The sequence below is a fragment of the Thermobia domestica genome, chromosome 2 (genome assembly GCF_964235325.1).
Source record: "Thermobia domestica chromosome 2, izTheDome1.hap1.1, whole genome shotgun sequence".
NCBI classification, from domain to species: Eukaryota; Metazoa; Arthropoda; class Insecta; order Zygentoma; family Lepismatidae; genus Thermobia; species Thermobia domestica.
Window position 1 is genome coordinate 271,414,728 of NC_137455.1, and position 18,034 is coordinate 271,432,761.

At 33.2% G+C, this 18,034-nt stretch overlaps 1 protein-coding gene across 1 annotated transcript in view; it reads left to right on the forward strand.

Moving 5' to 3' along the window:
• Myo95E (Myosin 95E) overlaps nt 1-18,034 on the forward strand; it is a 1,268,077-nt gene that overhangs the window by 732,895 nt on the left and 517,148 nt on the right. The window contains exon 3 of the mRNA XM_081748709.1: nt 5,602-5,717. Within this exon, the coding sequence (XP_081604835.1) occupies nt 5,602-5,717 (116 nt within the window). The remainder of the gene's footprint in view (nt 1-5,601; nt 5,718-18,034) is intronic.

An 18,034-nucleotide genomic window follows, 5' to 3' on the forward strand; every position in this document is an offset into this window, starting at 1 on the left:
TATGTAGAAATAATTTCTAAGTTGACAACCATAACATTTTTGTTTCTATTCCTTATCTTTTGTTTTTAAAATGAAGTGTCTTCAAAGAAGTTCATTTAACTTATATTTTGATGTGCCATATTGAATTGTTTGTTTCTTGTGTATGCGTGTGTCCAGGGAGTAATCTACGCCCCCCCAACACCCCCTAACACCCCTCCAAATTTCTTTACAGACACCCCTGGATGGAAAAGGAATGCTCTTCCAAATCCAATTGTATCAATCAGTATCACATATCCTATTTATTACATCAAGTTAAAAAAGGTTTAGCGTTTAGGAAAGAAGGCAATATTCTTATTTATTTTATTTCACTTCAAAATAGTACGAAGCGATCTCGTTCTCATGTACGGCTTCGAGAACCACATGACCTCATTGTTTCGGGAGGTGTTTCGATCGAAACAATTGATAAAACAGACCGCTGATATCTACCCTTCTGGGCTCCGCGGTCGTTTCCGAGAAAAGAGATTGATGGACAGATGCAGATGACTGAAATTGGCAACGTCTTGAGGGGTCATTCACCTACCTCCTCCTCAATAAGGAAAAATGCGGCAATATATTAATAAGCCTATACCAGATTCAGTTGGTAAGTGCTATTGTGCTGCCAAAATGTCTTGAGTCGTGGCAAAAATGCGAACTAAAGCTCACACCCTCTCACACAAACGCGTTGAGCCAATAAGAGTTCAGCTGTTGCTAAGCGAGAGAAAGCGAGTGGAATTCCTTCAGCCGATACCAGCGCTTGGAACGGAATGCTAGGGATCAAGTCAATGTGATATATCTTTAGTCTGCAACAGCTCGCAACCAGAGGGGTGCTAGGGAGGGCCTGGCCCTCCCTAAATTTTTCATGTCCCGTCCAGATCTCAATACAAAATGCACAATTTAGATATTTGTAAGAGAATTTTTTAATGACTTGGCCCCTCCTAAGATATTCATGGCCCCCCAAAGCTGTGTGGCTGGTTTCGAGCCTGCTCTGCAAGTTATGTATCAACGGACGGATGTTAGAAGGGTGTAGTCAAAACGTGTTTAGAAATGAAAAGATTGGTCGAATTAAGAACTATATATATTTTAGACTGAGTCTAGTGTTATGCAGGAACGCATTTGGCGCTAGCTTAATGTTTTGTAAAGCATATTTTTATTCACGTAAATTCATTGAGTGGAACAGGGCTCATAGCGAGTCACTTTTTCTTTTAACTAAAATTTCCTTTTTTTTCAAGTTGGTCACTAAAAGTTACTCTTTTTAAAATTTATCACTAAAAGTTACTTTTTTGAGAGGTAAAGTGACTTTTTCGTGTGATTTATGTTTTGCATTGGCAGTTTTCTAAGAAAAATATAAAAACAAACAAATGGAAAAAGGGAGAAACTTGTTACTCATTACTCTTCTGAAAGCTTCAGTACTTGCTGCCACATGTGAAACAGTCAGCTTTATTCTCACTTCAGCTTTTATTCTTTCTAAAGCACAGTGGACGGTTGGTGGATGCTTAAGCTCTCAAGGTGGGGTTGACAACCCTTCTGTGTCTATTCTTTCTTCCATCATAATAATCTTTTAGTTTTCTCGCGTAATAGTTAACGCTCCGTTGAACGTTGTGTATGTGTGTCTGTGTGGTTCATCATGTTCGTCTTGTGTTATGCTTCTTGTATGTTCTTCTTAAGAGTAGGCGATGAATTTGAATATTTTACGTTTTTGAGAACTCTTAATGCGAAATTAAATATAATGTCTGGGATGAAGAAATTCGTAAATAGGCCAGAACTGGTTCCACTTACTCAAAAGCATTTTACATCTGCTAAGTCTGTTTACCGTAACTACAAAGCATACTTTGAAAACCTAAGAAAGGAGGAAGCTCAAAAAGAAGAAGTAAAGAAGAAACAAAACAACAAACAAAGAGAGAGGTGATGGAGAAATTGACAAAGGAAAAAAAAGGGTCATGATGAGATTTTGGTCACTTTTTCGTGTGCTTTTGGCCATTTTCGGTCACTTTTCAACTATTTACAAGAGATCAAACCACTATGAGCCCTGGGATTATTAAAATTATGGTATATTAAAGAAGACAAAACAGAAAGATACAAAATATTTGTAAATTGAAAAACTGGATTTCCGGAAAACAACTAAATCAATGAATAATTTTCTTATGAAAGATATTCAGAGCGAAAAACGAGCCAGGAAGAGGCAGGAACGGAGATTAAGAGGTCAAAAAATAATACAACAATTAACGTTAACAACAGAGTCAGAATATTAAAATAATGAAATTGGAACTATGTACAGTATTAATTACTAAACGAATGTGATTTCAGCATCTGACGAGGGAATTTTTTCAAAATTAATATTATGGAAAAAATCACCCCCTAAAACTTGCTGGGGATGAATAAAGTGAAATAATAGCAGAATTTTGCAAAATAATTACAATAATTCGTATGTAATCAATTCACATGTAATCACTGGGTAAAATAGTGGAGGATAATTCCTTCAGTGAAATCTCTCTTAACGGGCATCTTTCAATAGTGGACATTTTCATAAGAGGACAAACTTTCTTATTCTTCCATGCCATAAATATGTGTGGTGTGGTGTTATGAGAAAGAACCCTTCCTTTTAGGGACACCTCTCATTTACGGACAAATAATCTGTTCTACCGATGTCCGTTTTGAGAGGTTTCGCTGTATTACTTAGTTTAATAATAATAATAAATGCCCAAATGTGTGAACTTACTTTATTGAACCTACCACTGCGAAGGGCTGATATTATTATTATTATTATTATTATTATTATTAGTAGTAGTAGTAGTAGTAGTAGTAGTAGTAGTAGTAGTAGTAGTAGTAATAGTAGTAGTAGTAGTAGTAGTAGTAGTAGTAGAAAAATTATATCACTATTCTGAGAACACACCCTCTCTTTTATTTTGAACACCCTCCCAAGTAAAAATTTCTGGCGTACTTACTGTGTATGTCTTCTTGCCTTAATGCATATAAATGCTGTGTTTTGAGCATGCGAGGATTTAGAGTTGTCTACTGTAGGGGCAGACCTTCTAGGGGTTTGGAATACTCAATAGTCGAGTGGGGGGACTTGGAGTTTTCCCGCAGGAAATTGTTAATATCCTCATTTGGTTTTTGAGCATTTTTTGTATAACTAGCTTAACCTGCGCTCTCTACACAGCGCATCATTCGCATATGAGCATAAATCTCCTTCTCATTCCTTACAACATATGTACCTGTCCCTTTACAGACACAAGTGAATGACGTCTTGATTGCCTATAGTACAAGATAAGAGAATATTTAATTTTTTTTTTCAGAAAATTGTTGATAGGGGATAAAAGTCTCCCCATATGCCCCCCCCCCCGTTACTACAGAGAAGCTCTCCAATGATTTTAGAGACATTATGTAAATAGAAATGCAATATTTTAGGCAGCATAACCTCACAGCATTTCAACATTTAGATAGAGGGTATGTCTAGTCAAAATCGTAATAAAACATACCGCCTCTGCTTTTTCTCCACTTCGAACACTGATCCTTAGCCTACACACTGACCAGCCGTACATCTACCTAATACTCGGTATGTCCACCTAATACTTGATATCCAGTATGTTCACTTTTGGTTTCCAGGACAGCAATAACGTTGTTTGGCATGGAAGCAATGGAGGCCTTGGTAGGTGGCTGGAGATATGGCGCACCACATCTTAACACATGTCAGTTATTTCCGATAAATTCTGTGATGAGCTCCCATCTGACGTTCAACGACATCCCAAAGAAACTCAATTGGGTTAAAATCGAGTGCATTTAAGGGCAATTAAAATTCACTTCTCGAACGATGGTCTCTTTACAAGGAGCGTAGTTCTGCTGAAAGATGTCATTGCCAGGTAGAAATATGGTCAACATGAATCGGTGTACATGATCAGAAATGGCATAGCCTACTGATAACTAGGAGCTGTCACGATGCCCTCCACACGCACTGCGGGACCCAGGAATGACCAATGTGAATTTCCTCAATCCCTATTGGAACCTCACTGACATGTTATCGTCCTACTGTACACGTGTCTAGCAGCAATTCCCTTGGAAGAAGAAGGATTCTAACCCGGAATTCGATGTCATGAAGGTAGTATTGCGATTCACTTACCATGCAACATTGTTCCATTGCTCAGCAGTCCAATAACGATGGGCACGTGCCCATTTATGTCATATTTACCGATACCGTGCTGTTAACTGTTTTTCCCTCCACAGTCCTTTTCCCACCTTTGGAAGATACTAACCACAGTAGCTCGCGAACACCCGACAAGTCGCTCTGTTTCGACATTTTCGTTCCCAGTTCTCTAGACCCTATCAATATGATATATCGCTACCTTCCCTATTCTACGCATAAGCATCACATTGACTGATCGAATGAGATCCCTATGACTCTGTAGCAAGCGGTTCCATCGTGCTTCGTAACTTTTACGTCATCGCAAAGACTATGATCAAAAAGTACCAGGTGGTCATAATGTTTTGGCTGCTTAGTGTAGAATCTAAACATGAGTTCAGTTATATTTTTAAAAACTTGAAAGATTTTTTACTTTCTAACGCTTTTTATTTGCACCTGAAGATGGTAAATTTTGACGGATTTGCTGGGAAAGAGCTGAAAATATTAAGTATACTTCATATAATTTGTTTTATGAAATGTTATCAAGAGTTAAATATATAGTTCTAGGAAATTCTTTTAACATAACTGTACAATACTTCTTTTTGGTGATAAATTATAAAGACTACCATTATAACATCAGAATCACAAATGTAACATAACCATGTAAGCAGAATCCATTTTCAATGTCACTGCACTAAAGATGGGGGAGGGGCTTGACCACTTTACCTACACCACTGGTTTTGTCCCTGAGTTTTGAGACCAATAGCAGTCTTTTGTGAAAATATCTAAATCTATATACTGGATATATTTTCATGTTAAATATTTCCCTAAGAAACTATAGAATGAATAAGCTATAATATTTCGAAATAATAAGCTATAATATTTTGATGTTATAACGGTAGTCTTTAAAAAAGTAATGTACAGTTATGTTAAAAGAATTTCCTAGAACTATATATTTAACACTTGATAAGATTTCAGAAAACAAATATGCAGCTGATAAAGAAGTTATTTTGCCATTTCACTTCAATATGTAATCTTACACGAATAAAATTTTTTATTGCTTTCTTCTTTAGTATCCGATTCATAATCATCACTAAAGAAATATTTTATATGATCATAAATATCCGAATACTTAATTTTTCAAGTAAAAGAACTTACTTAACATTAACTGCCTTCTTATGTTATAATAGCAGTGATAGAAAATTATTTTTCGAGGCACAGATATTACTTACAAGTCTTATTACACCTAAATACTCATCCCGAATATTACCACCTGACTCATCTTACATTTTGCATATTACATGTGTATCCATTATTTTGATAAGCATACGTATGTACACCTCACAATCATTATACCATAGTTTTTATTGAAATGTCTGTTAACAAAGAAATAAGTTTTAGTAATAAATTACAAAATACTGATAGTAAGAAAAATACTTAACGAAGCTTTCTTTCATTTCTCTTTTCAGACTTACATCGGTAACGTCCTAGTATCTGTCAATCCGTACAAAAAATTGGCTTTGTATTCTGCTGACGTAATCGAAGCCTACAGATCGAGAGGGCTTTTCGAACTTCCGCCTCATATGTAAGTTCTAATTGAATAATATTTTATTAATTTAAGTATAAGACCGTTTTAATAAAACAATAGTATATATGAGTAAAATCAATTTCAGCTGGGCAGAGAGTTCAAAGTGGGTTATTTTTCAAATCATGGTTACCTGGGTAAAGTAATTCGATCGCTTGCTGAGTGCCTGTTTTGATACAGGTACCTCAGTTTTCATATATGAAAACGTTGAAAATGTTTTGACGTGAAATCGATACTTTTTGATTTGTTAGAATTAAATTTGTAACAAGATGAAAGAACTTAGTAACTAAATAACGTAAGTAGTTTTTGTACTGAATTCGCTGTGAAAATGTTGCCTCTTGTGAATTATGCAAAACGTCAAGTTCCCGTTTCTATAGTTGGCATTTCTCTCTTATCGTAAGTAGTATAATGATTTCCTAGATCCAGTGAAGACTTCAGAGTTCAACAAAGGGAAGTCACATCGCCGGTGGCGTCGAAACTGCCTTTACACTCTTTCCCGCAAAATAAGTTCTCAGTTTCTGGACCTCCAGTGATTTTTCACTTTGAAAGCATTCTTTACAGTGAATTCCTGGTGGAAGCTCATGTGGTTTGAATCCCGCGTTAAACTGAAGGTGTATGTCTTATATAGCCTCTATGCTGAACAGGATGTTACGCTCCAAATTACAATCCTTGTGAGTATCTGTGCTGCTGAATGACCACAAGACTGCTCATATTTCCACTATCGACCACGGTCAAAGTTACATAATTGCACAATTGACATTCGCTTCCGTCATCTTGGCATTGCAAACACATGGTGATCCTCACACAAGTGTATTCGTTGCGTCCTCCTGTGATCCTTAGACTGCATGCCGTGCATAGGCACTACGATCATCCTCAGTGATGCCAACCTGAAAAATTATAAAATCCCATCTCCAGTATCAGCAAGTCTCATTTTGCTTTTGAATTTCCCACGTTATACTAATTAAAAGATTACTATTATTATTGTTATTATTATTATTATTATTATTATTATTATTATTAATAATAATAATAATAATAATAATAATAATAATGCAGTAATAAAATATGAACATAAAAATGTTCGGTCTTCCGCGTATACAAGATAGTTTGTAAATATGTATTTCTTTAGTCAAATAGAAGTTTTTTTTTTTTAAAATCAGAAGTATAATGTCTTCAACACGCCTTGGTGCGATCACCTAACACTAAACCTAAGATATTAACTTCGTTTGTCCATACAGTTTGTATATAATGTTTTGGAAGTTGGTTGTTTATCGTTTGACATTTTTATTCTTTCGTGCACTCGTTCATTATTTTATTATATTCTTTCTTTAAGTACCAGAGTACAATCTTTGTTCCTTCGCGATTGATTTTTGAGTATCAGACTGTCCACAAACCACTTCCTTAGTGGCATAAACTTTCCTGATTAAAAAAGTTAAAAAAATTGGCAACACTGTTTTCATACTTATTAATTAGTCATTATGTCTTTTTTCACCTATAGAAAATTTTATTGACGTGGATTTGATATACATGAAAAATTTATACAATTTGATAAAAAAAAATCTCTTTATCTCTTTTCAAGAAATTAATGTCCAAAATCCCACGAAAGGGATTTTTCCCACGGATCGGCATCATTGATCGTCCTTCTCTCTACTTTTCCTCGGACTAAGATCAGCGTAACCGTTTACAGACATATCTTGTGTGTGTGAACTTCACTCGAATCAGTGATGTGTACGGGTGTTCTTAAATTAGGTTGACCGCCCCTCCAAAAAAAAAAAAAAAGTAAATTAGAATAATCAACTAATCCTTCATTTCAAAAATTTGCTTCACAAGCAATTATATATTCTCCTCACACTTGGTCTAGTAGCTAACGTAAGCGCACGTTTGGTGCTCGGGATCCCGGGATCGATTCCCGGTGGGAGATACTTGAAATTTCAACATTTGTTGATAGTTTGGATTCCATTTTAAACTGTAGGTTCATATAACCACTGTGCTAAAAGGGATGCTAAACCCAAATCCTACAACCAAACAGACGTATTGATGCCAAACCTCTTCCACCACTACGCGATTTATTTACACCAATGTAAGTTTTGTGATATATTAACAAGTGGATACATTCTTAAACTAACTAAAATATTTTCCTAGTACATGTAAATACCAGGAATAATCGCGTATTATATGTTATTTTTGTTATCAATCATAAACATACTTTATTACAATATATATTATTCCTGTTATTTTGTTCTTTGATGGAAGATAAATAAATATAAGACGGGGTCTGAGATTGGTATCATGGAAAATTTTGATATTTACTAGATAGCAGATAATGGAAGGGTCAAAAATGGCGTACTTCTACCAATGTCTTTTTTTTTTTTTTTTCAATTTGTTTGTGGCGAGTTTCAAAGAATCTGCTACATACAAAACTTATGTTGGTTATGCTTTACGTTGTCCAATAATAATAGAGAATTGCATAAATTTTCGAAATAAAAAACTTAAAAGAATATAATTTGGTTAAAGATGAGTAAAGTAAGCAAATTTAATGTATGAAATAATGCTAAATTTTATCGATACAACTCTTTCATTACCAGACAATCATACTGTTTAGAATAGAAAATACAGTTTTCGGAACCTTGTAGTTTTGTTGTCGCTGTAAATGACATTTCTTAGCTTGTTTATGAATTAATATATATATATATATATATATATATATATATATATATATATATATATGATATGAGTTATGTGTGTATATATATATATATACACAGGTATATATATATATATACAGTATATAGATAATCGTTATTGTAGCTAGGATACACAGTACTTCGTTCTCATGACAATGTTTATAATATAGATGTGATCATCAAATATCATAGCGGATAGTAGTGATAAAAGATTTCCTCTGACTAAATAACATTCTTTAATTGGATTTATATCGTTATACAACCTACGTATGTTACGAACGAAAAGCTTTGAGTAATTCATCGTATTTTATTATACTACTCGTTAAGTGTTCTTGCACTTCACAAATACATTTTTAGAAGACGTAGATTGTAATTTTATTTCTAGATATTCCAATTGATTGTACCAATGTAGAAACAACAGAAACAGAATTTTCATTTATTATTTTTTTTTGTTCAAATATACGACTAGTTAATATAACAATATTACTCAAAACTTGAATCATTCCTGTATGATTTAATTTTCACAGTTTTTCGTTCATCATTGAAGTTGGTCGAAAATTATGAAATACCAGGTAATTCCAAATTTGGATTGATGGCAACTTGAATTACATGTAACTTTTGAATGGCAAAAGCACCATACAAGTCACATACATTGTATACTGATAGCTGAAAAATTCAGCGCAAGGTTATTTTTACCTTTAAGAGTGTTTCTATCTCTCTTCTTCAAGGTGTACTCTCCATAAAGGCTACCAGAGATTTAAAGCAGATGCATCGTAATAGAGTTTATTGGCTGGAGCCTAAAAGCTCACGCTGTTCGTTTCTCATAACCATAATCTTATTAGGAAATAGATTATATTGTGTTTGATATTGAGTTCAATAAGAACTAGATACTTATTTTAATTAAACAATTAGAAAGAACTTACTTACAGACTAGGTGTGGTATTTTCGCTCTATATGGCTTATAAGTTGTGGGAACTTGAATTCCGTAACAACTCCATTGAATCTAATACAAAATACCAAAACAATTTTTTCTCATTAGATTTCATGTTTTTATTTTAAATAAAATACTCCATTCCACAGTATTAACACTCTTGCTGTACTACGCGAACTTGCTGTTTAAGAACCGTGTCATTTTTTAAATTTTACTGAAAAACTTTAAGGCAGTGGAGAATATATAAAAAAATTAAAAAGTGAACAAAATAAAATCTAAGAAGTATGAAGATTATTCAGAAAGTAATAAGCCCAAGTTAGTATCTTAATTTGTTGAGTTGAGTTCGTTTCGAGTTTAACGTCCTTTTCAGCAGCGAGGCTATATGAGACGGGATCTACTTATTAACGTGGAATCCGAACCTCATGAGCTCCCGCCGGGAATCGAACCCGGGTCTCCCACGCCTATCTTTATTTGTTTCACATATAGCACCGATACAGGTACCAGTGGAAAGCTTGTAATGTTAGCATCATTCTTCAACATAATCCCCATTACGGGCAAAACACTTGCGCCAACGCGAAACAAGGTTTTTCATGCCGTCGGCGAAGATTATGGTGGCTGCTGGTGACACGATTGCCGAACTGCTTCTTCCACCTCCGCGTCACAACTGTAGCGTTGGCCGTTAAGATGTTCCTTAAGTTCGGGGTGCAAGATCTGCACAATAGGCAGGATGAGGCACAATGTCAAAAACACTTTGCCAGAAGAGGGGACAACTTTGAATTTTTTGGCGGAGGTGAGAACGTGTGGCGGTACTCCATCGACAGCCGCTTCGTTTCTGGGTCTTAATGGTGTATCCACGACTCGTCGCCGGCGATGAATGTTCCTAGGCGCACAACCTTCCGCAATCAGAAATTCAATGGCAATCTGCTGTTTCAATCGATTTCACCACTGGATGTCATAGATTGCTCCATTATTCTGGAACAAGAAGAGATAGGAGGGTGAAACAAGAACATTCTATAGCTTAAACATCAGTGCATTAATGACAAACAGTTCAGAATGTTTGCAGTACTATTGGCCAAGTAGTGGGCTTGGGAGCATTACTTTCTTAATCACCCTCGTATTATTAACTAGAATAATTATTATTTTGATACTTATTCTTAAATGAAAATAAAATCTGACCAATCTGATGAAGGCAGTGATATATTGCCCGAAACTGTAACATAAGTTAGTAATAATAAATGTTTGCTTTGGTCAAATTTTATTTTTAAGTTACACATATAGGCATAACTTACAAAGGGACAGGTTCTCTAGGTCATTGTTGCCCCAGGAATAACTTTTGAGCCAGTGATGGTACAGAGATCGAAACTGAACATCATAAATCGAGACGAGAGGGGGCACGGTGGCTCAGTGATAGAACGCTTACCTCTGGTGTGTGGGGTCCTGGCTCGATCCCCTGCCAAGTAAGTTTCTGATGGACAACATTGTGTCTGTGGGTATTCTCTGGGTACTCCTCTTCCTCTCACATTCTCATTCCACTGTTTGTTCCATCATCATTCACTTGCTTTAATCATGTCTCCTTTAGCTTAAAGAGCTTAACTTGTTACGTTAAACCGAAAGGTTTCATTTCATTTTTTTTTTTTTTTTGCAACAAACAGAAAAACAGAGGCCCACACACTTCGTTAACAAGTCCATGACTAGTGAATATTTGACAAAAATACAGTGAACAACTTTTGAATGCTCAATCAACGTGCACAACACTTTCACTCAACACTATTAAAGTTGTAGGCGTTGAAAACCCAACAATTTCTTTCTCACTGTCATTTGTCACTAGAAATTCTTCACCAGTATTGCTTTAATGTCCATATATTCGAGTGCAACGTGTGTTTCTTCGACTTCTTGGCACTTTCGGATGAACAGACGTTGGGATCTAATGTTTCTCTTAATAAGATCAGCATCAGATAAAATTAAAGTAGGTAGACCCCCTACATCGCCTTGTTTAAGTTCATTGAGCTAAAGTTTTGATGATTTGCTTGAAATATCTTGCACAGCTTTGCGTTTCAAATTATTAGTTAAGTTCACTGAAAAAAAAGGACTTTGTCAGAAATACCAAATTTGTTTGGTCAGGGCATTTGGTCACTTTATTTGGTTAGTTTAACCAAAATTTGGTCATTTATACCAAACCAGTTTGGTCATGAACACTATATTTTTTGTTTAGAACATTTGCTTGATTGTTACAAATTTGGTTTTCTTGACCAAAATGTTTAGTTACAAGGTTACGTGTGTCTATTTGATTTCTGGGTAAACATGGCGAGTATGAAAGTGTGGATCGCGGTATGAGTGAAAGTATATAGTGTTTCTACCGGAAAAAAGATACCATTTTTAACTAACAATCCCAAGTTTACACGCTTGTAATTCAAAGAACGTGTGTGAAACAGACTTTTGTCTGCACTATAACACCAAAGTCCCAATGGTGTGAAGTGACAAGTAATTGTCACTTGGCAGCAACACAATGGATCGCTGCGTGAGCAACACATTAAGAAGTTGGAACTTACCGCTGCTAGTCGACGTGTTTCGAGATAGACTTACTTTTTAGTATATATTACTTTACTGTTAGTTAATGTGCATTGACTATTTTATTGGCTGTAAATTTGACATAACAAATGCGCGTTGGGTAAACTTTACAATAAACGTTCCAGCTGCACATCGATATGTAGGACCACTTTAAAAGGGTATAGTACAGTAGGGTAGGATACAGTAGAGTAAGATAGGGGTAGGTACGGTAGAAGTAGAAACGGGTTAGCTTATGATTAGGGAAGTTTTACTCATTTTCATGGAATTAATAGAGTGTAATTTCTATTTTTATTTTCAGTTTAGTACCTGTACCAACAGTGTTTGGTAGCTGCTACCAAATGCTTTCGTCAAATTTACTAAATACAGGTTTAGTATTTACAGCCAAATTATTTCGTTCCAAGAACCAAACCTGGATAATTTTAACCAAATTTTTGGTATTCCTAACCAAATTCTTCTTATTTGGTCATTATTTGGTTAAAATTACAAAATGCATATTTGGTAATGGTAACCAAATACTAGGTTCCTGGAACCAAAGAAATCGTAACCAAATGATCTCGTGCTGGTGACTAAACCTTTGGTTGGCGCAACGATTTGGTCATCAGTACCTATTTTTTGGTTAATCTGACCAAACCATTTTTTTAGTGTTTCTGCCTATTCAACATATTTTCTTCAGGTTTCTTGTGACCATGTTGTTGGAAACTGTGGATTATAATGTTTCTTGAATGTAGTTTTACGTAACACATACGTTTCCATGCAGCAGACTCATCGCTGAATATCGTCCTTAGTAGGTGTGGGATGGGGATTCTGCGCCACTTCATCATTTCCAATAACAATCTAGCACATCATCAATAATAATAGCGCACCCCTAATAACAATAGCGCATCCCCCTACCTCCAAATAACTTCTAAACTACTCCCTAATAATTTCTACCGCACTCCCTACTTCCCAAATAACTTCTATCACATCTCAAATAACTTCGATCTTACTCATAATAACTTCTAATGCATTCTATCACTAAATCTAGTTACAAAAACAAAAAAAATCACTAAATCTAGTTATAAAAATCACTAAATTTAGTAAAATAAAATTACAAAACACTTTTATGATTTTACCATAAAAGTTAACTAAATTCTACATAATTACATAATACTTACAAATTAGTATATTAATAGTTACAAGTTCGGATACTGATAATGGAATCTTCTGCTAACCTCGTTCTCTATAGGAAACAATGACTTCTTAAACTCTGTCCACTGATCATAATTCAAGCTGAATAGACAGCCGTTAATATCAAAAACAACTTGAACTTCGGTTTGCACATTTTTCACAATTACATTGAAGTTATTAGTAAGTATAAATTTCTTTTGAGGATCCACTCTATTCACTCCATTTTTTACTTCTGACAACATATTTTTGATCATTTTTATTATTTTTTGGATTCACATACAGAACTCAACAGTTGGATAGTTATCTTTTAAACCAGTGTATTTGATTTTTATTCCATCTTTAACGATCTCATCAATCATTTTATCTGTTAAGTGTTTTGTAAATCTAGGTGGAAGAAATACCTTAAACTCCTCACATTCAACTAAAATGCTCTTTCCAAACTTAGTTTTAATCTTTTCCATTTTCACAATCTTATATTCTGTATTTAATTCTAATTCTCTTAATCCAATAACCTGTTTTCGTTCTAGACTTCCAAGTTTATTTACAAGTTCAATATGACTCGCCATCGTATTTATTGTATTAAAACTTTTAAAAAATCAGTTTCTAATAGCCTCGAATTTCGTTAAGTATGTCATTGATTCTGTTAACAATATCTCTTACATTTTCATCTGTTAATTCACCATTCATGAGCTTAATTACATTAAGCTCATCTTTAAACAACCCAATTCGATTTACCATATTTTTATAATATTCTTTCTTTGAAGCTATATTAAACCGTGTTGATAGACCAGTGATAACAGCAGAAGCCGAAGCAAATGCAGTTGTAATAATTGAATATACTGTAACAGGAATAAATACATTGATGAACCCTGTAGAAGCTGATAATAGAATTGATAACGTAATAAGAGTAATATAAACACATTTTATTCTCTTAAACTTCCTTTTGTTTTTCATTAATAACTTCTCAAGATTTAATATAGTATCTTCAATTAACGCAATTAAATTCTCACGTGGAATGTTATCTGGAATAGTCATTTTATTAAATAAGTTTTTATGATATTATCATAAAAACACTTACCAACTAAACAAATCTAATAAACATATTATATAATTGATTTATATCTTCTCAATTATTTTTTCTTTCTCAACATCATACGCTAAATTTTTCTTACCAATCATAACAACATAGCAAATTGTTTTATCTGGTACATCGCTTTCAAAATTAACAGTCAGTTTCAAATTGGTTCTATCACTTACAGTTACTGATTTATGCTTGCTTGTGTTAATTACGAACATCGGCCTATTTTTTAAAAACTCTTTAGGATAATAAAACATCTCAGTATTTCCAATTGTAGCTCGCTTATATACCGTATACATTTCATAAACTTTCAAATACTTATGTTTTGCAAAATCTAAGTTTAAAGATTCTAATGGGAAAGATTCATTTCTAGAATTACGAAAATGGATATTCTGAACTTTACAATGATCAAAATAGCTTGAATCTCTTTCTTGATTATCATTTCTATTTGTTTGGAAAAAAGCAATCACAAAATTAGGCATATCAAATTCACTTGAGTTAAATTGTGTGGTTAAATCGAATTCTAAATATTTGCCACTAACTGATTTCTGTAAACATTGATACGTGTTAAATGAAATAGGAATCTTACCTTCTTTTAACATATTAGATCTTAACAAGGTGGCATAGTTAGGTTCATAATTAACAATAGGCATTCTTAACTCCATATTTGTAATCTTAACTTTACCTGGAAGTGGTTGATTGTCTTCATATGTTCCATCCTGCTTTTTTGTTTTCCAAATAGCAAATGCGTTATCATCAGAACCACTTCTTTTAAATGTATATTTCAAACCTCCTTTCCACATAATATCTTTAAAATCTGAACAAAATCCTGGCAAAAGTCTTAGCAAAAACACTATTTCTTCATCTGTTCTTCCCCACGTAATTCCTTCCCATCCACATTCATCATAGTGATTTGCCTCTGGTTTTGAAATCGTACATGTGTTTACAGCTGTTGAAGTTAAACCAGGATAATCTATAATATCTAATATCTGACCATGCTTACTAACTTGAATTTGAGAAAACAAATGTGGGAAGAAATTATTAATAAGTCTAATATTTTGACCAGTAGTATATTCTCCATCACCATCTCTACCTCTAATTTCAAAAGTTACATACATATCAGCATAATAAGGATGTATGAAGCCATCACCCACGTCAATATCAAATTCAATAGACCTGTTTGGCTTATTTAAATTCTCGATTGTTTTTTGATTAGGTTTAAAGGATTGTAATTCATATGATTCTATCTTATCCATATTTATTATTAAAAAATAGTTGTAATCGTTATATGAATTAAACCCATAAAAACTTAAATATAACTTCTCCAAATATCCTTATTCCTATTCAACTGACTAATAATTTCTAAAAAACTATACCCATCTGTAAACATTTTTAACACTGTAATACATAAATGTCCACAAATTACCTCGTTAAAATGTTGTATACGGCTGCTATTGTACTTTATATTATGACCAAGATATTTTACGAGTGTTTTTGGTGGATTACCTCCAAATGAATCAAACACATACTTTTTATTTCCTTTTTTCCAATAACAAATCCAATGCGTTCCTATATTTTTAGACGTATCAAAATTAACAATACCACACTCATTCTTCCTTGGTTGTTTAGGCAATTCATCACTCATAAATACACCTCTAAAGTTTCTTATCTTAAGTTTTTTAACAAGTTGTATAAGGTCTAAATTACTTAAAGGTTTAATTTCTTCTTTTTCTCTACTGTTTTGGAGTTTACGTTTTTTGAAAGCCTACCACCTTGTTTTTCTTCCATTGCTAAGTTATGTCGCTTTTGTTCTTCTAATTCCATTTTATTCTTTTTCGCATCATCTACAGTCTTAGCAATAGCAGCCGCACCTCCAGCAACAGAACCTAGAGCACCTATTAAAGCTAAAATCGTTGGAATAGTAAATATAAAACCACCATAATGAACTTTATTATCATTTGCCTTCATTTCTTTGTTTATTTTCTTAAGTTGTGGTATAGAAAGAGATAGAGACATACATTGTCCTTTACTTAGTTTTGCTTCCTTTTGTTTGAGTTGTTTGTTAGTTAAAATGTGATCTATATTTAATTGTTTAAGTTCCTGATTAGGAATCGTAAATGTAAAACCTTTTAACTGCATATTTATTATATAAATTAAAAGCTTTTTATGAAAAAATTCCATAAAAAGTACATATATAAACCTAAATCTAAAAAATACTTATAAACCTAATCTTACTTTCATTACTTATAAACCTAAACCAAATCTTACTTTTGTATTCATCATTAAAGCAGTTCCAAGAGCAGGTAGTTTTTCAGTTATTAAATTAGCATCTTTAGCAAAAACTCTTTCCCAAGCTTTATTTTCTAATTCCTTATCTGCAATATGTCTTGATTCTGTATCTTTATTATCCCTATAGTATATATCATGTTCTTTACAAGCCTCATCTAATTTGTTAATACCTTCATCACCTCTTTCTAATCTTTCTTCTAACTTAGTCCCAGGCCCGCAAAATCTAAATCCTGGAATATGCAACTCAAATGGAAGTTTATTAATCAAATCATTTACTAATCCTTTTCCATACTTTTCACTATTCCAAAATTTTGGTGGCAGCGTATTCAATATCCTTATCAAATAACCTATACCTTTTGGATCATTAGGTATAAATTGTGCAAGTTTAGAATTAATCATATCCATAATACCCACTTTCTCATTATAAAAGTTATCATTTCCAGATTTTTCTTCCCCATCAATAACAATCAAGCGATCAATCAGTTTTCTTACATCATCCATCCATATGTATTCTTTTGATAATTCGTTATATACCTTTATTCCTTCTCCAGATTTTGGTGTATTTTTTGAAGGTGTTGTTGGTTTTATATATTCATCCCAAATAGGTTTGATAATCTCTTTATATTTTCTACCTTTACTAGATTTTTGTTTTCTTGTACTTGGATCATTATTATGAAATGCAACACTAGAATCAATTACTATTTGTTTATATTTTTCTAGATCATCATCATTATAATTTGTTGGATTATGTTTTGTCAATAATTCCCATAAACCTTCTGTTCCTGTATAATGTCGATTATTAATAACTAAATCATCACCATGAATTTTAACTTCCGCATTTCCTATCATATGTATAATTTTCCCATCTTCATCATATGGCTGTATTCCAAAACTTTTATCATCTCTAGTTGCATAATATCTTGAGGCAATATTACCAAAATGAGTTGTTGCTAAAGATTCTATTCCTTCTACTTTATATTTAATTTGTTTTTTCATGTGTTTTATTTCTTCTGTTATAGGCGTATCACTTTCATTTATAGAACTATCATACATAGGCGGTGTTTCTAATAAGATTGAATCCACTCTAGCACTTTTATGTACAACTGGAACTAACTCTTGAATTAGATTTTTATTTTCTTCTGCTACTTTTGATATATCTTGCCCTAAATCTTTAATTGCATCAATAACAGGCTGATCTTGTTCTTTAAATTTTTCATACTTACTTCGATTACTTTGTTTAATTTCCTTAAATCTTTTAATAAGTTCTTCTTTTAACTTAATATACTTCTTAGCTTTATTAACATCTATTTATTATATAAAGAAAAAAATAAAAACATAACATAACATAACATAACATAACATAATATATACGTTCACCTGCATTCATATACGTTTAGTTTACACTTTTAGAAATCCTTTAATTTTATTTCTATATTTGCCATTATTCACCTTCCTAGTCATATCTATTGTTAAGAAACCATGTTCTTCACTCCAACACTTGCTACATAATGATTGTAATTTTTCAAACGACAAATCAGATGCAACAAATTCATCATATATATGTTTTAAATTTACATTGTCCTGTCTAAATATACAAAGA